The sequence below is a fragment of the Phycodurus eques genome, chromosome 21 (assembly GCF_024500275.1).
Source record: "Phycodurus eques isolate BA_2022a chromosome 21, UOR_Pequ_1.1, whole genome shotgun sequence".
Classification (NCBI taxonomy): domain Eukaryota; kingdom Metazoa; phylum Chordata; class Actinopteri; order Syngnathiformes; family Syngnathidae; genus Phycodurus; species Phycodurus eques.
In genome coordinates, this window is record NC_084545.1 from 505,001 (window position 1) to 532,698 (window position 27,698).

The following is a 27,698-nucleotide window of genomic DNA, read 5'->3' on the forward strand; positions in this document are numbered from 1 at the left end:
GTACTTTAAGAAATAAAATCACAGCCTCGTTTTTGACACTTACTGTATTTTAATGTTGGTCATTATGGTGTTTTTTTTCTTTTCTTTAGCACTTACTGATGTAAAAGGCTTGAGAATGAGTGACATACTTTTTTGGGGATGGGGGGGGGGTGTCAATCCCGTATTTGTGCTATTTGCTGCGGGGCTTGTTTCCCCATCCCCAATGAAGGTGGGGTGGGGTTACTGTATAACCATAAAATGCACATAAAATCTGCCTCAGTAATAAATAAAAAAAAAAAAAAAAGTCCAAATATTTGATCCGGCACAGCTTGAATACATGAGCAATGCATTTGAAATGAACCTGGGAACAGGTTCATTCTGCGCAAGCATATACTATGCGGCGGCAGTATAGGGCGAATGTATGTCTGGGCCTGGTGCCAACAAGAATCCCCAAGAGTGGATTTAAACTCTAACGCTTAGCGACTCCCCCTCCTAATTGAGCCTCGTTTAGGGTTGATTTATTGCCGCTCTCCATGGGCGAGAGCAAATAATTGAACATTAACAAACCATTCTCTGCCCTCCCCTGGAGACACACCATCTACTCCCCCCCTTGAGGACTGCATAAAGGCAGCATGGTGAGCCCCGCTCGTCCCGCGAACAAAGCCGGCGACGTATTTCAGCCGAGCCGTCACTAACCCGCCAACCTAAGAAGCATGTTTTTGGAATGTGGGAGCGAGGCTGAGTGTCCGGCAAATGTGCAAACTCCACACAGGAAGGTCGAAACCCGGATTTGAACCCCCAACCTCCAAAATTTGAGGCGCAGATGCTCCCTGATGGCTAAGGCGCACACACCAGGAGGAGCAGAATGCCAATGGGCACTGAAGCACGAAATCATGATGCACAAACTGTTTAATTCTTTACAGTCTATTGAATTATGTTATTACTGTATGTTTTTATAAAGAACAATAATGTATCTAATAAAAAGAAAATTGGGGGTGATTTTGTGTGACTGTAATGGAATAATGGCATTTGCATTCATTTCAATGGAGAAAGATGAGTTTTGAGTTCCAATTGTGGTCGTGGAACAAATCAAATTTGAAGTCAAGACACCACTATATTTATATTTTTTTGTAGATGACAGCGTTAAGGTTTTAATTGGCCTGACATATTTTGGCAAACTACTGTTAATAATAATGCATTTTATTTACAAGGCGCCTTTGAAGCCACTCAAGGTCGCTGTATAAGACATTTAAAACACTGTCGAAACATAATCAGCTAGAGTAAACAAACAAAAAAAAAAAAACATTTTGCAGCAGACCACCAACCATCAGGACACAAATAGCAGCAAATAATTGTGGGAAGAACAATCAGAGTTTAAAAAGAAGTGAGATTTAAAAAGAGATAAGGAGTCCACGTCCCTGATGTCTATCGTCTCCATCTGTCGTGTACAAAGCAAACAAGACGGTAGACTTGTAAGAAAGGCCAACGTTCTACGTAGCGGTTGGTTACCTGCTCCCAGGCGAAGATGTGCTGGTTGAAGTAAAACTGGATCTGCTCGTTGGCGATGTTGATGCACAGCTGCTCGAAGGAGTTCCTCTTGAAGTTCTCGAAGCCGAAGATGTCCAGGATGCCGATGTTCAAGCCCTTGTCGTCCTCTCTGCGGAACGAAGCCGGGGCGAGTCAGCGGTGAGGGGCCGCTGCCGCGCCGCGTCGGGGGTCCGTCAAGCTCTCACCCGAGGCGGCCGTCGGGCCGCAGCAGCGCGTTGATGCGGTTGACGATCCAGTTGAATAGGCGGCCGTACAGCGCCTTGCCGGTGGCGTCCCTCACCTCCGCCGCCTTGTCCACCGTGTTGGGCCGCACGATGGTCTCGCCCCGGGCCACCACGCAGTGGGAGGTCAAGGCTTCCTGGAGCTCGTCGGAGCGGATGCGCAGCAACGACGCCACTGAGGAGAGACGGGGGGGGGGGTTTTGGCTATGAATGGCTATGAATACATTTGCAAAAATCTGTAGTTGATCATTAACATACTAAAGTACATGCGCATGCAAAATGAACGTACATGGAAGCGTTTCTCTCACCGTTTTCCAGGACGGTCCTGTTGTCAATGTCGCTCTTGTCCGTCTGGTGCTCCGACACCACCGCCGAGAACTCGATGTCGCCCGCGTTGAGGATGGCCGCCAGCGTGCTGTACACGCTGCCCAGCTCCTGCAAACGCAACTCCGCTTCAAATAAAGCCCCATTGGACGGCCTGTAGACTACAACACTGGCTCTCAAACTGTTTTAATGTATTTGGTGTAAATGTTACTTATAAACGTGAACGTATGAATGTGGGTGAAAATTGGGACGTTAACAATACAAAACTGCTCCTGTAAATATACTTTTGGCAGCGAGTAAGAAAATGGTTAAAAAGTAGAACCACCCACCATTGAAGAATGAGTAGACATTTACATTATGGAAAAGCTGTCATTTTCCCTTCGGCTTGAAATAGAAAGTTCCAAATGGACAGAGTGCGTAAAAGCAATTAGATCTGATTTTAAATGACGATTGGTACTTGGTGGTAATTGCTCTTTTTTCTTTTCCCATAGTTAAAATTACTAGGCTTGTATGCTCCAAGTTTGTTTTCTTTCTTTTTGTTCCACATTATTTTTTTTCAATTCAGATCATTGGAATATTCTAGAAGTGCAACATACAGTGTAAATATGTTGCAACTTTCCACACACACACACACACACACACAAAAAGAGGCAACATTTAAATTTTTATGGCATTTAATTTCTCCCGTGAGGAATTTGTGAACCCCCTGGACATAGACGGCTTCTCCACGAGTGCAGCACGCGTTACAAGAATAAGTGCTGTTGACGCACAGATCCCAGAGGCAAACAGCGCTTCATTAGCCAGCACGACGCTACCCGAGAGAAAGCACCTCTGAGTTTTGTCCTTTTGTTGCAAATGCGGGAAGGACAAGACAGTCAAATGTTAGCCTCAAGGTGATCTGGGGCAGCGGCGTTTACCTCCAGGGAGAATCCGATGACTTTGAAACACTGCTCCACTGCGTCAAAGTGCTCCTTGTAGGCGGTGTTGCTCACAATGTCGGGGCCCAGTTTAATGTGCTCGTTACACAGATACCTGCGCAGCACAGGGCAAGCGTGACGTGCTATGAGAGGGAAATTACAGTGGTTAAACCGTCTGGGCTCGACGCTGTCTATTGGGTCCACCTCGTTACCTGTTGTTCAACCCTTTTAGCTGTGTTAATGCAAATGTAATGAAACTTCCCAATAGTGGCATTTTTTTTTAAATCTGATTTTGTAAATTACGACTTCAGCCCTTTAACTCGATCAATAATATGCCGTTTACATCACATTGTACCTTTTGGCTCCATCATGCCCACTTTTGGACAAATGAAACTCATGAAAACGACATCTTTTGAGTCCTTTGTTATTTTTGTACAAGGATAATTAAGAGGTAGAAACAAGCTAACAGGCTTAAAAAAAACAAAAAACAAAAAAAAAAATTTAAAAAAAGGCGTGAAGGTTAAAATGTGCATTCAAGCTACTTAGGCGTTTTGCTGTCAGAGAGCTTGTAGTGGGCGAGCTTCTTCCTGTCAGCCAGGCCAGCATAGATGTAGTAGAAGATGTGGAAGTTCTTCTCCCCCCTGTGAAAACACGCAAGGACCATGAACATGTAAATACAGCCAACCCATTGTAACTCGTGCCTACTACCATTTATTTCCACTCCAATTGTTCATGTACAATGAGATTTATTCAGTTAAGCAAGCAGGCTCTAGTAATAAGGTCCACTCAAAGGACACTAAAATATATTTAACCGAAAAGAAAATAATGATACTGTTAATTTTATTTATGGGTTTTTAGGGTATACAGTCAAGTCCCAATTTAGAGTTAAGAGCAATGAAGAAGAGGCAGAGAAGGTCCCCAATTAAGCTACATGAATATTTGTTCCCACAGACCGGAGAGAATATATGCCAGTGAGTATTGTTGTATGCTGTCCATACGTCTTGCTGCTCTGTGTGTGTTTAAGTAGCAGTTGCTTGAAGGTTTAGAATTACTGTGAAATCTATGCTAATTTCCAATAGCCCGTCCATCGTTATTCAAGTTACATGCTATCATTAAACTAGACTTTTGTGACATAGTTTGATTGAACATGATTTTGTTTGTCCCGCACGATGAACAGGGCTTCGCTGTCTATCAAAAAGGGATATTTACGCGGCTTGGTGGATGACTCTGGACTTCTCCAGTAGGTACTCGGATATCTTGGCGCCCACCACCGTCCCTCTAGCGCTGAACTTCATTTCCAGGTACTTGCCGAAGCGACTGGAGTTGTCGTTGATGGCCGTGCAGGCGTTGCCGAAGGCCTCCACCAGGCTGTTGACCAGCAGGATCTTCTCCTGGAGGGACTGGTTATTGGCCTAGAAGATAAAATATGACCTCCAAGAAGTTCTTACTGATTTTATTGAACCACGGAAGACAATAAACTTAACGGCCATATCGTGACATCCTGATAATATATTCAATCATAACCCAAAAACAGTGGTGGTAAGCAACAAAGGATAAAGAGTTTGTTACTCTATTTACTTGAAGATTTTTCAGATATCTGTATTATACTTGAGTAACTGACAGTAAAAATGTATTCTTACTTTTGCACTTCAGTACATTTTAGAGTCAGTACTTTTTTACTGTGAGTAGAAGAGTTGAATTAGTACTTCTACTTTGACACAAGTATGCGTACTTGTACTTAAGTCCAGAGTGTGAGTACTTCTGCCATCTCTTTCCTCACCTTGCCCAAGACGGTGAGCTGCTGCACGAGCAGGTGAGCGCTTTCCGTTTTCCCTGCTCCACTCTCGCCGCTGATCACGATGCACTGCATGCGGCAATTTGGCATCCCGGTCAGTTACAATGACACCAACAAAAAAAGGGCCCGCCTCCAAGGAAAAACGATAAAATAAAGAGTGACCTGATCGGAGTTGTACGACACCATGGACTGGTAGGCGATGTCGGCCACAGCGAAGATGTGCGGAGGATTGGCCGTCCGCTTTGCGCCCACGTACATTTTACTGTACTATCGAAACAAGCGTGGGAAAACTTTGATCAAGCCTCACATACTGTTCAGTTTTCATGCATCCATTCTACGTTCATTATGAAATATAGATCTATTAAAAATGTCTCTGACATTAATAAATGGATGATTAATCTTTAATCTTTTGAACCACCGGAATAGTTGGAAAGGATTTTAACATTAACTGAAAGGTCACTTCAAAGTCAGGATACAGAGCAGTTAACTTAACAGTTGAGAGGGTGAGGCATTGAAGATTGTGAATGTCTTGTGCCACAGTCGTGCAATGCGCCGTAATCCACAAGTATGCTACCACTTCATTGTTTTCTTAATCCGCAATTTACAAAAGAGCAGGATGAGAAAACATCCATTTATTAATGTCTGACAGGCTATTATGGCATTTTGAAAAGAGCTGCAGTTCATAATTTGAGATAGACAATTATGAGGATATTCTTGACCTGTGACATTTGATGTATCCATGGGAAATGAACAAAATGTGAGGGTTAAGTACCCGAATACACACACGACAAAGCACAAACGAACCTGAGGAGCGTAGATGTGCATTTTGTGGAAAGGATTGACGGCGACGAGGATGTCGCCTACGTAGGTGTAGATCTGATCCCTGCCGTAGCGCTCCTGCAGTTGCTCGCTGACCGAGTCCTGCAAAAGCCACCAGTGTGGATGCACCGCGCACACACACACACACACACACACACACACACACACTTTGGATCCTGCCTCCAGTCACGGTCCGTGTGGAAACATCAGACCTGACTCACGCCTTCACGCAGCCCAAAGAAAAATTTGATTCTGGGGCCGCCGTATCCGGCACCACATCATTTTATGTGGCCCACTAAAGCAAAAAAAGTGTCTTTGCGTTGCACGCTTATACCGGCACGACCAAAGTACCGCAATACCTCACCATCAAAAATGAGACGATACCAGATTTTTTATTTTTATTTTTTAAAGGTAAACAGTTCTCATGCCCTGCCACTCAAAAAACAAAAAAAACTCTAAGTATTTTTGCTACAAGCTGTTTATTAGTCAGTCCTGTAAAATATGTATAGTATTTTTATGTGAAACGCGAGTGCACAACAGTAGACTGTGGAGTACTTTATTCGCCACACCAAAACAGTACGCCAAGATTCTACTGCTTTTACTGCTGTTTTAGGTTTTTGCTGTGATATTGGTTTCGTATCGGTATCGAGGTACTCCTGGTAGGTATAGTAACAAAGTCTGCATATTTGTATCAGGACACCAAATTCCTTGTTCTCATACATTGAATGATAGTTGTATATTTAACTATTTGCTTGCCACATTTATGGAAATTCTGATTTCAAATAAAAACAAATTCTGAACAATAAATAAAACAACAATCAAACGCGACAATGTGGCCCAAAAATGAAAATGATGAGAAAATGATTTTGGAATACCTAATCTAGGCCAACTGCAAGCATCATAAATAAAATAAATCCAAATTTAAAAAAATACATAAGAAAGAAATAATGTTATGCATACTGTACACAATAAGTATCATTGCTTTCTTATTTTTAGTTTTAAAAAACTATTTCTGGTGCAAGAACAGCAATAATGCGTAACAAATAAAATCACTTAGCTACAGATAAGGAAAATAACCTAAAATGCATAAAACGCAGTGCTGAATTAAAAGCAATAAAATCTCAAGCAAATATTGAAATAAAGATGTAACGGTAACTAAACAGCGCTACAGTAGCTGAGAAAAATTCTAAATTGGTACTTAATTCAAAGATTTAACATTTTTAGGTTGCTCTTCCTGAATACTACTCCAAAAAATAAAACACTGCAGGCTCTGTTGATTGTTAATTTTTCTGGAAGTAGGTGGTTAATTGTTTTGCAAGCCGTTTTCCTCAAGTCAACAACAAACGTCATCATCAACAAAAACAACAGCATGGCCTCGCTCTGCCCAATTTCCCACGGTGAAGGATGGCGCCAACATCCGCCGGCCACAGCGGACGGGACGCATCGCTTGCTAGCGTTTTGAATTTGTTTACGCCCAAAGATAAACACGACGCCGACAACCTTTGGAGACGGAACGAAATATCGCGTGTCATCGCGACAGTCCGCGTGCAAAGTAAAACACATTAAAAATGATTTGTTTACTACCTCGTCGAGTACTTCCAAAGCGGCGAGATCGTCGCCCTCATCCCGCTCCATCTTCATGTTGCTTCCTTTTTTGGTGTGGATGCGTTCATGCCTGGAATATGAACCCCCCAAAAAAGAAAAGGGGTTACCCTGCAAATTACCCAAAGAAATCTACACTGCAAAGAAATGATCTATGTTCAGTACAGGTGTCATTTTGTATTCCCTACATGTAAAATGGTCCCCATAGATTTTCATTGTTTATTAACATGCAATAGCGCACCAAAGTAAGTACACGCCTGACATTTTTTTGTCATTTCTTCCGTGTTGACCCATGAAAATTTATGGTAAAGATTTACAAAAAACGTGAGGGTTGTACTGACTTTTGTGAGATAATGGAGATGTCTGGCTTATGGTTTACACGGTGCATTCGTCACATTAGCACCAGCGCTACGTTTGCTCATGCTATTTGTGGAGCATTAGCATTCCCGTATGCCATTCTAACACAATGAAGGGAACAATAAATCCATCGTCTTCATCTCCATTTCTAGTACGTGTCGTTTTTCTTGGATAGTTGATAACCAATTAAAAGCATCTGGCATCCGTAATTTGTTGACAGCAAAGACCTGAAAGTTATACTTGCTGTATAAAAAGCTGAGGGGTGAAAAAAAACGAGTCAGAGCAAAATTGGGACACAATGGCACGAAAATAAACACGGTTGCAAACATATGCAGATTCACAAAACAAATTTCGCCTGCCCTAAAGCTTCTCGTCTAAATACAACTGCGCCCAAAAAAAGATTTTGTGTGGGTTCTACATGGGGCACATACGACGGAATCCAGGCGTTTGTTACCTGTCGTTACTGTCTCGGCCTCTGTCTGTTTTTCCATGATGGCTTAAAACGACAGAAACAACAACATTTGAACACGAGACACTTAATGAAGGTAGAAATTATGTTATGGGCTGATACAATTCAACACAGGGTTCACAAGAGAGTTTGGGGTTGCCGTTATTGTGCTCAGCCCAAAGCGCTGTTTAATGTAAAAGTATTGCTTTGGTGCCAGGAACTATGTTGAAGTGAGGGGTGAAGCTTCCCTTTGTCAGGTCAGATACAGCGGACCGCCCCTACTGGCGGGGGATACGGACCGGGCCCGACCGCGAATGGTGAAAACCCGGGAATCACGGATTGCCATGATAATCTTGTGGTGTCAATAGGCAAGTAGGCAAGTACCTGGTCTTCTCCATGACTCCTATTTGCTGGTTGAGATCAATAAGTTCAACGAGTTGTTTCTGCAGCATTTTCTCCTTCCCGACAGTCTGCCTGATGAAGACGTGCTGGAGGAGGTCCAACACGTTCGGTCGCAGCTCGAAGTCCTTGATGAGACACCTGAGCGGCAGACGGCGTGAGAAGAAAATTGCGCCGACGGCGAACACAGGGGCACGCAAAATGCTCGCTCACTTGCAGATGAAGTCGTTAAAGTCGTCGGACCACAACTCGGGCTGCTGGAGGGTGGGCGGAGGATTTCTGTCCAAAAAACAAAAAGGAAGTCACTGCGATTTGTAAGGGCTACATTATGAAAAATGCCATTTTTAATGGCTTGTACACCAATCTTGGTTTGGCTGCACATTTTGGAGTTTCAATGTACAATGTTTAATTCTCTCTTGTTTTACGTCTCAGTTTAAAAGTCAACTAACTGAGAGTGACAAACAGCTTGAAGCAAGCACACTATGACTCTTATTTGGAGAACTAGACGAGCGAGTCATCTTTAGTTTTATCCACTCGTCTCCTGTTTCTTGACAGCGAGCGAGTGAGGACAGGTGGTACGGTGTACTTTAAAAAGTGTTTTTTAATTAGATTAAATTTGTTTTAATAAGTTTGAATGAGTCTAAAACGTGTGGGAGGGGTCCAGTTTTTTAAAAAGCTGGGTCTGGGTGTGTCTGGAACATATCCCCCACAATGAACAAGGGTTGACTGTTGACGGTCTCCTTTAAGACATGAAGGGCACCAAGTAAAAATGAACTCTCCCAGGTATCATTATCACACGTGAATCATTTATTTCAGCGTAAAGCATAAGAAAAAGCCTCTGCGGGGAGAAAGGCCATCTAATTGGGTGTAATTTCTACGTCCGTCGTACACGAGGCACAGGTGCGGCTGCAGGGGACGGCCTAATGCACGCGGGAGCTTTTTTTCACCTCGCCTGCGACGAAGATAAATTGGCCTAATGAGCGGTCGTGCTGCTCCTATTTAATCACACGACGCGTCCGATAGAGACGTCAGGAGCCGGGAGCGCTTAAGAGCTCTTCGCTTATCTGCAAGACGAACGCGCACCAGCTGACGAAATTTGGCGGCCGTCTTTTTTTTTTTTCCAGCTACCGCTCACAGCACTCGGTGAATTCGCTTCTGTACGGGACGCCAAGCGCAAATGCACTCCAACGTGGCACATCGTTCCAGCCAAAAGATCAGCGTTACAAAGGGGTGGAACAAGTCTGCTACATTTCCACAAAGTTCCCTGGTGAATTTCTATGGGAAATTAAAGAGACAATTTGCAGTTCCCCCCCACCACCACGTACGTCGAGTCACTGTTCTCACCAAGTCGTAAGGTTAGTTGATTACCGCTCTTATATTTTTAATTGATTGTACATTACAAGACTGTACATTCATTGTACATTGTACATGCGACATCTAACTGGTAATATTTTGTGTTTGGGAATACTCTTGGCGTGCGATGCATGGTAACATTGCGCACACGTGGCCGACCAAGGTGCGCTCTGAGGCGGCCGGGCAAGTGCAACGCACCAGTCCCTTCCTGGATCTTTTTTTTTTTTTCTTCTTTTTCTCAGGTTTAGCGATCTTGGGGCATTTCTTTGGGCAGAGACTCGAGGGGATGAGACAACATTGAAATCTCGCTATCAGTCTGAAAACTGCAAACTCTCCGTTTGAGCTGGGGATACAGTAAAATAAAGTGAATGCCTCGAATGCTCCCGCGGAGACGCTTGATGAAATCGACTCGGAGAGGTGAAGAGCTGAAGCCTGAAGGTCCGCCGCGGCCGTCGCACACGTTCGGAGAAAGCTGCGTGACTAGCGCCGGCCCCACGGCAAGCACGATTTGTGCGTGTGCGTTCGTGTGTGTGTGTGAGACAATGTGCTGCACTGTTAAACTGACAGTGACGCTAAAGTTGCTTTCGGCCTTTGACACAGTCACTAGGCCACGCGACAAAACAGCTCAGCAATCAGCAGTGGCGGGAAGTAACCAAGTATAATTACTTTGTAACGAAATTTAAGTCGATTTTTCAGGTATCTGTACTTGTGTATCTCATTTTCTGACCACTTTTACTTTTGAAGTACAGTGTGAGTACTTTAGTCATCTCTGTAAATGATTTGCCCACACGAACGTGACCACTTCAGGGACAATCAGAAGTTACAATGCTGGGGCTGGGAACAACATTAAGGCAGGTTTCGCATTGGATTTACTTTTATAACTCAAGTCATAAGTTATCGTTGGTAATGATACATGATGCCATGTTGCGAAGAAAAAGCAAAAGGGCGGCTGACCGGGGAATTTTGAAGAGGGCTCTCATTGGATGGAGCTCTGAGAGGGGCGGGTCTCCGTCGCCCAGCTCGATGGCGGTGATGCCCAGGGACCAGACGTCGCAGCGGGCGTCGTAGGTGGAGTCCAGCTGCTGCTCGCACGCTATCACCTGAAAAAATGTTAATTCAAGTAGAAGACAAACAGACATTTTGGGGGCAATTGTATTTTATTATTATTATTTGTTTTTACAAAAGAATCCACACTGTTTCATATATTTCACGCATTCATATACAGTGTTCCTCCACATATGTGTAATTTGTAAATTATATATATATTTTGGGGGGGGGCATTTCTGAAAGAGTGCAAGTACTGGGAGTAGGTTTTTTCGCAAACATCTGGGCACAATGTAATCTTGTGCAACGTTTGCGCAGCATGCAAACGCCTGGGAAGAATCTCGTTTTACACACGACATACACAAAAGAGCCTGTTAGTATCAGAATATGATTTTATTAATGCTTAATGTTTATTTTTCTTTGTTAAAGCAGGAATCATCATTCAGGTTGTGGAAAAGTTGCCTTCTAAAATATTTTAAATGTACAGTCGTACTACAGTGAGTCATTTTGTATGCTCTGTTTGTATGTGTTGATGCTCCCTGTGTGTTAAAGTAGGAGTTGTTTGGCTTATAATTATTACCTCTTTGCTAATTTCCGCAAGCCCCTTCTATGCTCTTTCGCATTAAGCTTGTGGAATTTCATTAGATGGTTTGGTTGAGCATTTTGGTGTGTAAATATCCATCCAACCATCCATCCATTATCTGAGCCACTTACCCTCACAAGGGTCACGGGCGTGCTGGAGCCTATCCCAGCTATCATCGGGCAGGAGGCGGGGTACACCCTGAACTGGCCAGCCAATCGCAGTGTGTAAGTTTACAATGCTTAATTTTCTTTTGTTTTTGTATATCAGTTTTAGAGTAAACTTCAATGGAGAGTGACAAATAAACAGCTTGAAGCAAGCACGCTTAGCCTCTTATTTGGAGAGGTGTGGGAGCGAGAGTTTCCTCTTCCTTTCCTCAAAGTGATTTTATATGATAATCTCCCATTTCTTGAATACTTTAAAAAGTGTCTTTTAATAAATAAGCGAGGCTTAACACGTTTAATTGTATTAAAAGAGCGTGCGAGTGGTAAACGATTTCAAAAATGTTTTTCTTGCGTATATATGTTCGCTCTATATCCTGGATTTTCCCCGATCGCGGGTGAGTCTGGAACATATCCCACATGATAAACGGGGTTCAGTGCACATCAAACGCGAGGTTAAGTAGCCGATTTAGCAAACATTTCAAGCGTTCAACCTGCCATCAAACCGTCTGCGGCGGCTTCTGTGTAACGCGGACGTTAAGAAAGTCGTGAAGCTACTTGAAGCCGGCCAGGCTTGATTCGACGAGCGGCGACGAGAGCGCCCGACGGGGACTATTAAGTGTGTGTGTGTGTGTGTGTCAGACGTGCTGGAGTGGCGACAAGGCGAGCGCGTGAGGGGCAACGCACCTCCGGCGCCATCCAGAAGGGCGTTCCCACCGACGTGTTCCTCCTCAGGCGAGTGTTTGTCAGCTGGGCCGAAACACCTGGACACCAACAAAAATAAAAACATTTCGGCATCATTCACAGCAAAGGGAAATCTGTCGCTATGGCAACCACGAGCAAGAAAACATGCGCGCGTCAAATATTTGACACGCAAATGATCACTTGCTTTAAATTGCAAAATATGGCGACAACAATTTTCAGGAACAGTTAAACTATGCAGATTGCACTTCTTACATCCCTTCCAAGGTGTTACATAAATGTATGAATTTATCATACATTTTCTGATATGTTTTGTTTATCAAGTGATTTTTCTTTTTGCTTATTTTACACAAAAATGTGTTAGCGATGAAGACAAAACAGGCAAAAAAATAAATAAATGGTGCCAACAGATAAGTCATGATTTCACAAGAAAGTAAAGTGATTCTACAAGGAATAAAACTGTTCTGTTTTAACATAGATTAAAAATAGATTCATGATACAAGTAATTTTTGAAAGAAAAATAGTCCAAATTTCTACTCCAAAATGAAGCAGCCACTGTCATATAACTGTCCATATTTGTTAAAATCAAATATATCCCGATAAATATTGACTTATTTGTGAACACAAAATCTTTCCTATGGATTTAAACGCATGGCCCACCTTGTATAATTTATGATCGTCCACCTTAGTCACAAATTTATATTAGTTTTTTTTTTTTTAATTTGACAATATTACAGGTGGTTTACAGATGTGTAACTACCGTAACATCGATGCTAAATTCCGCTAGCCTGTCTACGACGTTCGCCATTTTATGTTAGCATGAAGCTAGCGGACTTTGATTCGATCAAATGATACGGTTTTTGTTGAACATCCATCCATCCATGCATTTTCTGAGCCGCTTCTCCTCACTCGGGTCGCGGGCGTGCCGGAGCCTATCCCAGCTGCCATCGGGCAGGAGGCGGGGCACACCCTGAACTGGTTGCCAGCCAATCGCAGGGCACATACAAACAAACAACCAGTCGCACTCACAGTCACACCTACGGGCAATTTTAGAGTCTCCAATCAATGCATGTTTTTGGGATGCGGGAGGAAACCGGAGTGCCCGGAGAAAACCCACGCAGGCACGGGGAGAACATGCAAACTCCACACAGGCGGGGCCGGGGATTGAACCCGGGTCCTCAGAACTGTGAGGCTGACGCTCTAACCAGTTGGCCACCGTGCCACCTTGTTGAACATTTTGGTGTTTAAATATAAAATGTTCAATTGTATTTTGTTTTACGTGTCAGTTTTTCCAGGAAACCTCTCTTATTTGGAGAATTGGTCAAGCGAGCGTCTTCCTCTTTTCGTTTTCTTAAAATGATGTTTCACGAAAGTCTCCCATTTCTTGAATGCGAGAGAATGTAAGTAATACTTTTAAAAAGTGTGCGTAAATAAGTGTAGGTGTTTTCTTAAGTCAATTTAAATGTATTTGAAGTGTGCAGGAGGGGTAAAACTTTTTGTTTCATAATGCTCTCCGTCTGGCGGCTTTTGAACGTAACCCCCCGCGATAAATGCGCGTTCACTGTACGGTATACATAATCATCACGTAAGTGCAAATGTAAGTGCCAATTAGAATATTCATGAACCTCAGCACCCAGCCGTCCATTTGTATTTTGTGCGTCTGCTGGCGATGAGTCACCGCGGGGGCTCAAAATGCTCGCCGTAGCAGAAGCCCCTCCGCCGGGGGTGGGGAGGAAGACGAATTCCTCCGTGACGCACTTCAGCAGCGCACGTATTATTTTCTACTCGCTGACTCGGAATGTCCTGACCGGCCACGATTGGCCGCGACGGGCAGCCGATAAGCATCGGCGACGTCAGCTTCTTCGTTTGCGGGCCTTCGCGCGGACGAGACGGCGGCGTTTATCGGGCCGCTTGAATGCTGGCCGCCGTCCTCGCTGAAGGACGGACGCATTAATGGTGTCGAAATTGCGACGAGCTGGCAGTTTTCCTGTCCAAAAAATCCGTTTGATAGCAAGCAAGCGCTTTGCAAGGATTTCACGCAGCGAGGACTGCACTTTGACCTGAATACTAACGCCAGCGTGCTGAAAGGCTAACACTGTCTGCGGGGAGATTATAGCTCTCTTGTCCAAGTGATTTTTACACATCAGAACATATGCTGAAATATTTCACTAACAATTCTCCACCTCACATGCAAATATTCTCTTGCTCTGTGAGAACAACCACTATTACTGGACGACTATCGGGGACCTCCCCTGCCTCTTTTTCTTGCTTTTAATTAAAGTGCATCTCTTCCGGTAGAGCTCAGTGCTGCTGTTGTGGCAGAACGCGGTGCTACACCAAATGTGCTCGATTCTAAATTGGGACTTGCCCGTATTCCGTATAAACTGAGAAACAAGTCATCGAGTCGTCTTTATAGAGCATTTGGGAAAAAAAAAAAAAAAAAAAAAAAAAAAAAAAAACTGCTTGAAAAAAGTCCGAACCCTGACTTGAAACCCTACCTGGCCCGCGGGGGGTGCAAACGATGAACCCCGGGGTTAAATGTACTTGACGTACTTCATGACGAGTGAAAGCAAAACCGGGTTGAGAAAGTCACCCACATTTCTCACACAAGTGTTGCAAACTTCTCCGCCAGCCCGATGAGTGACTCTCTGAAATGCTCTTTTGGAGCAACGTCGCATATTAAGAGAACCCATTAAGCCCCCCTTACACGCACACGCGCACGCCACCCTTGTCGTAATCTTCATCAGAGAGATGTGCACTTACGTCAGTGTTAAGAGGAAAAAGCTTTTAAGAGAAGCGCAACATTTGCAGCCTAAACGCAAACCTCCGCATGCTTACAAGTGGAGCGCTTTTACTTTTGCTTGTAATGAAAGCAGGCAGCTCGTTTTTAGTCCTTGGGACTTTTTCATACAAAAACGGGAAAACAATGGGACCGATCATTCCGGAAGGTGGGAAATCTTTACATGCTGGCAGAGAAACAAATACAAAGAAATGGGGGGGGGGGAAAGGCTGAAGGTAGTTTTTGTAATTGGTGGGAGGCCTGCCCGTGCTAATTGTTTCTCCTCAGCGGGTTTGGTCCCATCTTGGGGTAATGTGCCGGGTGTGTTGCTCATGTCCGGTCGACTGCGTCGTTTTGTTTCGCTTTGCAGAAAATTCCGCTTCGCAAAGAAACGACGTTGAAAAAGGAAGCAAAGTCAAATCAAATTTGAAAACCTGACCTGGGCTCAAGTCTGGCAAGTCCTCATTTGAAACCTTAACCTTGCCCTGAAACACGAACCGTGTCTCAAAATCGTGATGTGAAACCCTAACCCAATCTTGAAACCTTAATTATCTGTCTCGAAACCCTAATTTGAGACTTTGACACCGTCTTGAAACACTAAACCTGACGTCAAAGCTTAACTTGGAACTGTAGTCCTATCTTGAATCGCAAAATTTGGTTTGAAACCCTAACCATGTCTTAAAACCCAAATATGAAAATCCATCCCTATTTTGAAACCTTACCCTGACTTGAAACCGTAAAAACTTGAAACCCTTACTGTGTCATTATGAACATAAAATCCTTACCCTATTATCTAAACATGGCTTAAAACTCTCATTTGCAACCCTAACCCTGACTTGAAACCATAACCCTGGCTTGAAACCCAAATCTTTTTGAATTTGAAAACCTAACCTTGGTTGGAAACTTTCTGGCTTGAACGCCGAATTCAAAACCCTAATTTGCAATCCGAACCCTGACTTGAAAGCCGACCTGGCCCGGTACCAAATGTCCCACGGACCGGCTCAGGTGTTTGGGGCGGTCATTGGGGCGCAACACTCGATTTGACAGCTCGAGTGTCAAAATGAGCGACGGTGAGCTCGCACTCCAATAATGAGCGTTTCCTGATGTCAATTTGCAGCCGAAGCGGCGACGGCGTGGACCCGCCCGGCGCGTGACGCGTTTGCGGTGCGCGGCGTACCGAAGTCGACCAGTTTGATGCCTCCGTGCGTGGTCAGCAGGATGTTGTTGCCTTTGACGTCCCTGTGGATGGTTTTGTTCACGTGCAGGTGCTGGAGGCCCTGAACAAAGGAAAACTGATTTGTCAAGCACCTGCCAATGGAAACTGCTTTGAGCATTCATTGCCTTATATATATATATATATATATATATATATATATATATATACATATATATAATATATAGCGTTCATCCATGTACTACTACTAGCGCTTGGTTCTTACTTGTAAGACAAATCAGCGCACTAGAAGAATGACGGTATCTGTTTTTCCACTATTGCCTTCCACTTCTGCACACTAGTAAGACAACTACGTTACTGGAGAGGCAAATCTGTGCACTCGTTGTCATCTGTGCACTACAAGTGAAGCATGAGATGTTAAGTATAATTTGATGTCTCCAGTAGTACTAGTAGAACGCAGTTGTCAACTTTTGTACGATTTTTCCTGACGAGTAACGTCGTTGTATGCCGATGTTGTTCACCTCGTGAGGACAAAGAAGTGTTTGAGCACCACTTTGCGATCTATATGTGCATGTGCCTGCTAGTAAGGTTTAATTGCGTACTAGGAGGCCAAAATAACGTTACTGGTAGGACCCAGTCATTCTACAAGTGCGGTGAATTGTCGAGGTAGTGAGAACAAAGATGCTCGAACGGCTTTCACGGAGCCGTTTGAGCATTTGTCCCGCATCTTCTCAAAATGGAATCAATGCTGAAATGTTTCCAAAGCTCCCGTTGAATTTGTTTTGTGTTGTCACAGTGAAAGCTGACCATGAGGGCCTGATGCAGGATGAAGGCAACGATGGCTTCGTCCACGCGCTCGCCCCTCCTCAACAAGCCTTTGGCCAAATCCGTCACGGAGCCGCCGTTGCACAGCTACAAAAGAGACACGGCGGGATTGCAAAAATGCAGCAACCACCAACACGACAAAAAATGCAATTCGCCGCCTGTGCGCAAATGTGGGAACGACGACGTGGGCGCTTGGGATGGCGAGATTGGGCCTCTTATCTTTTTACATGCGGTTTAGCGGGAGGAGGAGAAAGCCAACGTTGCCGCACGCCGTGGACGCGCGGTTGTAATCTGATGACGACGCCAGCCGAATATTGCACACAAAAGATTCAAAGCGGCGCGACTCCGCTCCTCCTCGCGTTTGTCGCCGCCCGGCAAATGACAGAAAATGGCCCATTAGGTTGCCGTGGCGACCATAATAACCCCTCATTTAGAGCTTTTTCTTCCGAAGAAGCCGAAGGGAAAACGAGACGCGTCAAATCGCCGGCGCAGGAGGCAGAACGGAAACGAACGCATTTGTTTGTCAACACGGCGGCGTTGGCGTTTCTTCATCCCAACGAGCGTCTTCGAAAACGGCAAACTTTGGTTTAGAACTGCAGCCGTTTCGCGCGCTTGAAAAACAAAAGCGTAATTAGGCCGCGCCTGTGCTCAGCCACGAGGAAATCGGCGGGAATTGAAAAGCAGAAAGCAGCAAATACGCTCAAGTCGCTCTGCAACTGCAAGTCACGAGAGCGCACACCCCCACCAAGGCAGAACAAACAAACAAACAAACATTTGGATCAGCAAAGTCGACATTTTGCACTCTGGCACAGGTGAGCCTCATTCATGACGACGCCGTCATTTGAAACCCTAACCCTCGTCTGAAAGCATCATTTCATACCTGAACTCTAGTTTAAAACCAGAACTCTTCATTTCAAACCCAAACCGCATCTTTAAACCCTAACCTTGACTTAGAACCCCAATTTGAAACTGTAAACCTTTATTGAAACCCCCACTAATTTGAACTTAAACTAATTTAATTTGAAAACCTAGCCATTTGTTGAAACTGTAACCCAGGTTTGAAACCTTAATTTGATATCCGAATTCTAGTGTGAAATAGTAATAATACCCGGACTTCAAACCCCATTTTGAAAACCTAACACTGGTTTGAAACCCCAAACCTGACTTGAAACGCTCATTTTCAACCCTAACTCTGGAAAGAAACCCAAATTTGACACCCCAAGTTGAAGCCTGAAACCCAAATTGTTGTTTAAAAACCTGGTACGCGAAAGGACGAGGCGGCCGTTTGGCGCGGAGGTGAAGGCGTTTACTTGCGGCGGCTAAGTGTTTGAGGTGTTGCCTCGCCAGCGCCATTTAATCCTCATTTTCTATTCATGACTTTTGACGCAGGACAGAAAGGTCACAGGGTTCATAATGTTTTGAAAAAACACAAAAAGAGACGCTTATTGACATGCGCACACTCACTGCCAACAATGAGGCACTCTAAACGCAGCCTGGCCAGCCCGAAGCCTTGGTCCACACACTGGCTGTTGAGTAGGACTTATAAAACAAACAAAACAAAACAAACAAACAAAAAAAAAAACCTCCACAATTCAGTACTACATAGTTGTCAGGCTTTGCACATTTTTCGCAATTATTTTCAAACTTGTATTATGTATTTAGAAACAAATCTCTGAATTCACTTTACAGGGTCTTTAAGCAAAGTGGACAATGCTTTGCTAAACGAGAAAGAAAAACAACAACAAAAATCCATTTACATGAAACTTTGGTGTCTTTTGAGATTATAATTTGGATTTTGTATAGTAAACCCCCATTAGTGTGCCCCACGCCCCAAAATGTTGATCATTTCCTATAGTAACAGTTTAAATATATCACAAACTATGATTCCAAAACGGTTTCATGAGATGATTTAATTTATAAGAAACTGCACTCTCCGTAACTTCCATTTACAACCCAGGCTAAACTTCCACACTCCTCAACGAAGTTTTTCCCAATGTCGAGATGCATCACTTCAACAAAAGTCCTTGGGACAATTCCTTTACTACTATGGATTTGAAGATTAGAGATGAAAGATGTGTTTTGCCTCAGTTTTCCTTCCCCTGCACATTACCGCCACCTAGATGACTGGAGCTGTTGGCCACAACACAGAATTGTTCCTGAATTGTTAAGTAAGGAGGAACAAAAAGGAACTTGCTGCTTAAGAGCCTCACACGAGACACTACATTTTCCATGTGTTTCTTAGCTAATAGATTTTACTCAGAGTGCTTTAGTTTTCATTCTTGAACATATTCTGCTTTAAAATGCAATCTCGTTTTAAATAAATAAATAAAGGTTTTAATTTGAAGTGATTTTTGGCATTTTCAAGGCAAGGAAGTCGGATCATTCGCTTCCTTTGTTTTTTGGTTCTTTTGCCCTTCACTTTCCTCTTGGCAAAACGTTTTGCTCTTTGAGTGTTCTAATTTCCAGTCTGCAACATATTCTGCTTTGAAATTCAACGCAGCCCGACAAAAATAAAGTTTCAATGTAATGTGACTTTTGGCATTTTGAGGAAAGAGATGCACCTTTTCAAAGCCCGGCTGGAACATTTGCCTCCTTTGTACGCCATCCCTCCATACGCGCATGTTAATCATTTGCTTTTTATTTCTGATTACGGACTAAAAGTGGGGACCCGTGGCCGCTTTCTTTGAAGCACTTTGCAGCTGCCCGCCTGCTAAATTGGAGTGCACATGCAGGACACATGAAAGTGCGCTCCTCTCTTTCCGATTCATGAATGAGGGAAAAAAAAAAAGCGGCGGATGCAGCTTGTTGTTAACGAGCAGGCCGCTCCGGGCTGAGCTCAAGGGGGGAAAATTGCTGTTTCGGGGGGGAAAGAAAATCTATAAAAAGAGGCAGGGGACAATATCCATGGAGAGCGAGCCCATGGTCGCTTCCTCCTCCAAAGCGCGCCCACTCAAGCCTGCCGCCAAACACTCACGCTCGACTGGCAGCCACTTCGGCCGCAGGATTAAACCGGCAGATTTAGGGAAAGTTTGGGAAGGAAATATGCAAATGAAGCAGGAAAGCTTTGCAAACTCACAGTTAAAAAAAAAAAAAAAAGACAGGCGACAGAATGATTGCAGTCTGTCAAAATGACACGGCGCTTGGGATATATTTTTTTTTGTAGGGAAAGTTTGCTAACTGGATTTAGCGTCCAAAGAGGCCGCCAAAGCTTGATTAAAATGTATTTTTAAGTTAGTAGGATTTTTTAATTTTTTTAATTTTGATGTTTTATGGGGAATTCTGGAAATACTGTAAAGGATTTCTACCCCAAAATCGAGGTTAAAAAAAAAATCCAAGTTGTAACCATAAATATACCACAAACGATGATCCCACAGCAATCAAACTCTTGCATACTGTAGGCAGTGTTTTGTCCCCCCCCCCGCCCCCCAAAAAAAGAATTGTTAAAATGAACATAACTTAAATATGCAGCGTTTTCTACGAATAATGGGCAAGCCCCCAAAAATCTGTTAAAAAAAAAAAAAAAAAAAAAAAAAAAAAAAAAAAAAAAAAATATATATATATATATATATATATATATATATATACTTTAGGTGATTTAGCAAATGCCAAAATATGCCGCAAATATGTCGGGGTCCACTGTAGTGGAATTATTAAACGAAGAATGACTTTTACAGGTCAACACTTATTGTATTTAAATGACATTTTTCTGAATTTGGGGTATTTAATTTCCTTGGTGGAGGTGATGTCGAATAATTCTTTTAACGAGAGTGCAGCCAAAACAGCGATGGAGACATTTTCATTGTAACGCAAGTCATGTGACTCATGTAAACGTAACTTCATATTTGCAGGCTTCATCAATTATGTGGAGCAGATGTCTGCAGGTTGATTTGTCAGCGCAACGACACGCGCGCTTTACAAGAAGAACGCGAATCGACAAATAAAAGCAGCATCCACCACGTCCGCGTGCGTGCCTGCGAACACATTTGCGCTCCGAGCTTGACCTCCATGACAGGTCACTGTAGAAAGGATCAACAACACTGTGCATAAAAATAAGAACATTTAAAAAGCCGGAACAATCATTCAATTCAAAATATATTGCACATAAACGGTCAATACAAATTGAACCTAAAAATGTTTTTAAAACACAGTTCTTAAAAGATTAAATGCACATTTTATAAAAGTCAAAAGTTAAACACAAGTGAACTGCAATTCAGCGACGTTTCTTTCACGTACCTCTAGAGGGAGTGCCACACTTTGAGAAGCATCGATATAAAGCAGAACCAAATACAATACATCAATAACGGCCAGTCAAAGAGTGAGCACATTTTTCGAGACTTCCGCTCGTATGAGCCGTTTGGCATTTGCAAAGTCAACTATTGGCCGATTTCTGGGAGGGGAATTTAATTTAATTTGGTTATTCACGGAAACACCTGATCGTTCGCATTTAAAAATATATATATTTTGTACCCAATGCACTGCTGGTTCGCATTGGTTTTGGAATTATTTTTTTTTTGTTTTCATGGCAATTATAAGGGAGCGTCAACTGTTTGCAGATTTTCATTACTGGCGGTCAGGCTCAGTCCCTGTCGCCCGCCAATAGCAGCAGTCGACCGTATGAGGGCTGGCGATATAGCCTTAAACTAAAAAAAATGTCCCCCCCTCAAAAATCGAAGGGAGGGTGATTGATTAAAAAATTTTAATCAATCACCCTCCCTTCGCTTATAGAAAAAGCAAATGACTGACATGTATTATTATTCAAAAAAGTTTTGCTTTTGTTCTTTTTTCCCCTTCTGTGATTTTTTTTGTCCCATTAGCTTGCATCAACATAATAAGCATCTTTTTCTTTACATATAATGTACAAATAAGTGCTGAAAACGTGTGCAAACGCGATCCTTTTAACGATCCAAATGTTTAGCGGCTAACATTAAAGTGTCACAGTGCGCGGCTTGGCTGGTCCACGTCTGCTGTCGAAGACGAACGTCTCCGATGCAAACGATTCCCCTCGTGCCATCAAATTGCTAGTGATGTTTTTTTTGTGTGTTTTTTTTTTTAAGAATCACTAAAGCGTTCGCGAAAGTGGCTAAATATTGCGGCCAAATCTCAAAGTTGAAAAACGGAGTGCTTTTTGCAAACTATTGCAATTGTTTTAAAAAAATACATTTCCGGCAAATACATTTGAATTCATCAGTAAAACCGATAAATGAACCCGCCGATGCGCCCGAGGCAGCGAAAAGGGAGCCAGCAGACGTACGTCTACGCTAATCGATTTTTGTCGACAGAAATGGGAAACTGCCCCTCCCCTGGAAAAACCGCCACGACGCCAACTGGCTGGCAAACAAATCCCCCAGGTGGCCGACAGGTAAACTCTCCCACCCCGACCCCCACCTTCACCTCCCGCCTGGCTTAGCGTTTCGTAATCCACAGCCAGAATTAAGCGGCGCTGCACAAAGTTGGCCAGACGCGACGCGAAGAACAAGCCGACTTTGAATCGGCACGCTTTCGTTGTCTGCACGCCGCCCGAAGCGGTCACACCGCCGTCGCCGGCCCTCAGATCGCACGTTTTTCCACGCATGCTAGCTGCAGTTGGCGCTAACTGGCTCGGAGGCAACTTGGAAAAGGAGCCCTCGGTGCTAAAAATATACGGTCAACGTCTGCTGGATTGCACTTCAGCGTTCGCTCCCTCTCCATATCACATATATTTAAGCGTTTTATTATTTTATGGATTTTTACAGTATCCAGTCAAGTCCAAATTTAATGCTGCGTGCCTTCAGTGTTTGAGGGTTTCTACATTTTTAGTGGCCACTTGAGCTATTTGTAGCTCTGCATTACATAATTGCCTGCAGAGTGGATTTTCTTCGAGCAGACATTTTTAGAATAAAAATATGTCTGGGAGTGACATTTTACGATGAAAATATTTTTTTCTAAGCTGTGTAGCATTTTTTGGGGGAAAAAAACCTTATGTGGTGTGCTATAAAGTATGACTAGGATTTAACAGTACATTAACAAAGGTAGGTATTTTAAGAGGTAAGGACATGGGACAACTGTGGCCACTGAGAATATGGAAAGCCTTGTTGACATTTATTGCGACAACGAAAGAGTGTTTGTCACCTCCAACACGAGCCACAGCTGATCTCCACATTTCGCGTCCTTCTTGTAGAACATTCCGTAGAACTTGACAACGTTGGCGTGGTCGGAAAGAGCCTTGAGGATGTTGTACTCGGCCTCGATCTCCTCGTCGATATCCTGCAAAACGACACCAGGAGTCAAAAAGAAAAAGACAAAACAAAAAGACGAAACATAGACTATTAGTTGTGAAGGGCAGACGTGACAAGTCTCACATGAATCGGATCCAAAACCTTCACGGCCGCTTTGCTGCCGTCCACCTTGCTGAGCACCTTGTACACTTTGCCGTAGGTCCCCTTGCCGATGGTCTCCACGATCTCCCAGGTGTCGCCGGGGTCCGGAAAGTTGTCGAAGACGATCGACCTCCCGGATTGTGGAAACATTTTGAGGAGAGATGATCTGCGGACGGACGGACGGACGACGTGTCGAGAAAAACGACAAACGTTCGGAGGCTGGAATTTTGGATACAAGCCAACACTGTGGCGCATACACATTTCACACATCAACCCAACGCATGCACAGTGCTACCTTCATTTACAAGTTGAATTCCTACATAACTTCATTTACTTGTACTTTATATCCATCCAATTTTCCCCATTGAAATCATCTGTTCCACACCCCTAAAAAAAAACATCTTTTGGGGATTTTACATGTTTTTCATTGAAACGCCATTAATCTGTAAAAAAGCAAAAAAACATTTTTATTTTTTTTGGTAACGCTTTCATGAAGAAAAAATCCGCTGTATTGTAAAATATAAGTTTAAACCAAGTCAGACACACTGCAGTACATTTGTGTGTTGAGGTGTGCCTTTAAGGGGCGTGGCCTAGCAAGTGACCTCAGGAGCTCGGACTCCATCTTGTTGGCTGTTTACCACGCACTTAGTTTCGTGTTAGTGTCTGTTCCTGCATGCTCCTTGTGAGTGATTTCATTTTCAAACGACAATTGTGGCTCTCGTTGCCCACATGCGACAGCATGACAGCATCTTAATTGCTCCATTTTTTTCCCCACTTCACTCGAGCGGCGGCGTATCCGAAGGTTGCTAGTGATTCGCATTTTGGCTCGCAACAAGGCAAAAAAAATGTTGTCAAGTGACAGCTGTTAAGGCGAAAAGCTAACACGTTGGCGCACTTGCATGTCAAGGTATCGCTGTATCACGAATGTTGTCTTTGGAAAAGGCTTGTTCTCATGCGGGTGTGTTTGGGGAATTAACCTGGAAGCACATCAGCTGTAAATCGAGGATAATCCCCTAGCCAGCTGCACAGTCGGGGGTCGAATTAGGCGCTTCGGGGGTGACACGTTTCCACGCTTGTTTCCCCGTCAGTCAGCACGACAACGACAACGACAGCAAACGCGAGTCCATCGGCATCTACGCCAAGACCGGACGCTAATGAGGTCTCGGCGACTTATGAGGTGAAGTATGGCGTCAAAGTACGCGATAAGGTCGCGTACGATATTCTGTAGCTTTGCGGCTACAGAATACCGTGGTGTTGACGGGTGGCGCTTCCTGGTCACACGCTTTTGTGTGTACGCGTCACAGAATTGGGAGGCAGATACTGTATGACAGCCTCAAGACCTACAAAAAAGCCTCTTTGAGCCAGACCCAAACCCAACAGGAAGTCCACCGTTTTGAACTGACTTTCACATTTGGCCCCATTTTCCCTCTTTTATAGAGGTCATATTTGAACAAACTCCTTCCAGAGATTTGATCCGATTGACTTCAAACTTTCTCAAGATTTTGAAGATGAAAAGTTATTAAAAAGGCATGGTGAATGTTGACATTTTGCCATGACAACAAAAGCTGTTTTAAGTTGACTGCAGCCGGTCACGTCTTCTTAAAATGTTACACAGTTGATGGGAGTCCGGGCCTGAAGACATCAACAAACAATTATTTACTCGTATACCTACCTATCAAGTATAACTATTGGCAAACTTGCCCACAACAAAAAGTTCTCCATGTCATTCCTGTATACAAGTACAATACTGCAAAGTGCTAATTTTGCTATTACAAAGCACCAACAAATTTCCATTGGTGTTTTTTGTGGTCTGGAATGCGTAAATGCAATTTTCATTCATTTTCATTTCCATATCTGCAGGGGCCCGTTCAAAAACAGAATTCTAACTTGTGAGTCTTTAAAGGCTCATTAACAATCATTAGGCTCCCTGGTAAGACTGAAATAGAAAAGTGACTCCATTTTGTGACTTTATCTCAACTGTGAGAGCAAAATTAAAACCAAAGCCGCATTCAGTCCTGGCAGTCGAACAGCAACTAAGCGACAACGGGTCCGAGCAGCACAACTTACATGGTTCTGGAAACGGGACCATTTGGACAGAGAGCGAGTCCGTTCCTGTCCCGGCGGCGTCGCGGGAGCGAGTCAGCGAGCTAATCTGACGGCGAGGCCGCAGTTGGAAAGCAGCTCTCCCCGTTGGTCGGTTGGAGCCGCGCTAGCTGGGATTAGCGGGAATTAGCCAGTGTTGCGGCATGAGCCTTTCCCCATATAGACGGCCATTCATTCTCAAAGGAAAGCTGGTTAGCCAGGCTCACACTGGCACATATTTACGCCTTGTTAAACACAAAAAGGCTTTTCAGTACGGAAGCACTTTTGGTTTTTTTTAGAACTGTGTTTCCCAACCTTTATTGAACCGAGCTATTTCTATTTATGAGAGCAATTTCTCGTGACTTGTATTAGTCAATTTTTTCCCATTGAAATGATTTGAAATGCCATTAATCCGTTCCAACCGCCCCCCACCCCCCCCAAAAAAAAAAAAAAAAAAAAAGAAAACATTTTTAAAAAATACATCAACACAATCTTGGCTTGTCCTAGTCAACAAAGTTGCAATAATAGTGCTGGTTACCGCAGAGTGGACAGAAAATGAGTATTGTTGTGTGCTCTGTTTGTATGTGTCGCTGCTTTGATGGTGTTAAAGTAGCAGTTGAGTGGAGCATTATAATTACCAATTACCGTAACATTTACGCTAATTCCTGTCAGCCGTCTGTAGCGTTTCCCATTATGTGTTAGGATTTTAGCTAGCGCACATTCCCTCAAACTGATGTTATATGTTAGCCTCCCAGTGTTTTAATAAGTTTACATTATTCTCGCCCCCCCCCAAACACTTATCTCAGGCGGGTTTGGAACATATTCACTGTACATAATAATAACAATCTTATCTTCTTCCCACAATCATAATTGATTGCCAGGAATTTAAAAAAAAAAAAAAAAAAAAAAAAAAAAAACCTCCTGGCTGAGCTAAAGGTCACCTTTCCTCCAGGTCGTCGTAAACAATACGTGCAGCACGTTTCGCTCACGTCTTCAATTATGCAACATCGCAGGCCGTGCATGTGACCCACGAGAGGGAAACCTTCGGCAAGCTTCTCATTTTCACGACTAAATGACAGCGACGTGCACATTTCAACTTTTTCAAATTCAAATGTCTTTTTTTTTTCAAACTCATCTCCCAATGATCTGTCTGATTTCAAAATCAAATGTGGCCTTTACGAAATCAAGTTCTTAGTGAGATCATTAGTCGCAGCTTTCATCTTTGCAAATGTGGTTGCCGTTTTCAGCGACGTGCGCCAATATTACGAATAGCTCCCATATGATGTACGCGTACGCCACACAATTGCACACCACTGAAACCTACAAGCACAATTATAAACATATTGCTCAATGTGTCAATCAAAACAGAGACCGCTCTTGTAGTGGCTCTCATTAGATTGTGCTGCTGTACCTATTAAAGTGTCTGGTAAGTGGAAGCAGCAACAAACATTTTATGTATTTATATATATATTTATATATATATATATACACACACACACACACACACACACACACACACACACATTTACTAACCTTTTGGGGCTGGTGGCAAGAGCTGTAGAGAGACAAGAAACACGTGGACCACAAAGCAGCAGTAATTTCTGCACATGCACCCAAACACACAATGCACTTAAGTAAACACAACACAACACGCACACACACACACACACACACACACACACACACTTGCGACACAACGCAGAAAAAAGCTGTGCGTGACAAAGCAACCAGAATAAAAACCATACTTACTGTTTGCAGATTTTGGATTGATGACATTTCATGCAGGACGTTGCACTCTCTGCTCCGTTTTCCACATCAAAGAGGGTTAAGTGGCGTTCGTAGCCTCATTTGAAAGTTTCGTCCGCTCCACAGACGGCCATGTTTGTGGGCGGCGGCGCAGCGGGCCGTGACCTCATTCAGAATGCTCCCGTTACACAGCCACAAGTCTCTCCCACACACACATGCACGCACGCACGCGCACACACGCACGCACACAAACACACGCATGTACACACAGACTTTCCTCCTCATTCACAAGACTCGACTGTAGTGAATCCCCGCAGATTTTCAAGCGATCGTTCGGCAAATCCAAATTTAGAGTTGTACGCCTTTGGTGTAGTACCACGTTCCGCCACAACGTGCCTGGCAGCACGGAGCTCTATTGGAAGACATGCAATGGAAATAATAGCAAGAAGAAGAGGCAGAGAAGGTCCCCAACTCATCTCCAGTTCAA

The 27,698-nt window shown here is 43.6% G+C and overlaps 1 protein-coding gene across 14 annotated transcripts in view; it reads right to left on the reverse strand.

The window, feature by feature from the left end:
- Positions 1-27,698, reverse strand: part of myo3a (myosin IIIA) — a 48,960-nt gene extending 21,262 nt beyond the window's left edge. For 3 of the 14 annotated variants that reach the window (XM_061665965.1, XM_061665966.1, XM_061665963.1), the window contains exons 1-20: positions 27,215-27,683; positions 23,366-23,549; positions 23,136-23,270; positions 17,010-17,114; positions 16,206-16,305; positions 12,235-12,311; positions 10,717-10,862; positions 8,623-8,688; positions 8,395-8,550; positions 8,017-8,058; positions 7,188-7,278; positions 5,589-5,705; positions 4,947-5,051; positions 4,770-4,853; positions 4,199-4,401; positions 3,532-3,630; positions 2,990-3,104; positions 2,057-2,183; positions 1,713-1,923; positions 1,489-1,636 (exon numbers count right to left, since the gene is read on the reverse strand). In XM_061665965.1, the coding sequence (XP_061521949.1) occupies positions 1,489-1,636; positions 1,713-1,923; positions 2,057-2,183; positions 2,990-3,104; positions 3,532-3,630; positions 4,199-4,401; positions 4,770-4,853; positions 4,947-5,051; positions 5,589-5,705; positions 7,188-7,278; positions 8,017-8,058; positions 8,395-8,550; positions 8,623-8,688; positions 10,717-10,862; positions 12,235-12,311; positions 16,206-16,305; positions 17,010-17,114; positions 23,136-23,270; positions 23,366-23,549; positions 27,215-27,246 (2,343 nt within the window). In that variant the 5' untranslated portion in view covers positions 27,247-27,683. Of the gene's footprint in view, positions 1-1,488; positions 1,637-1,712; positions 1,924-2,056; positions 2,184-2,989; positions 3,631-4,198; positions 4,402-4,769; positions 4,854-4,946; positions 5,052-5,588; positions 5,706-7,187; positions 7,279-8,016; positions 8,059-8,394; positions 8,551-8,622; positions 8,689-10,716; positions 10,863-12,234; positions 12,312-16,205; positions 16,306-17,009; positions 17,115-23,135; positions 23,271-23,365; positions 23,550-25,450; positions 25,727-26,998; positions 27,024-27,214 lie in introns of those variants that run through there. The other 11 variants (XM_061665971.1, XM_061665964.1, XM_061665968.1 and 8 more) reach the window with 10 other exon arrangements.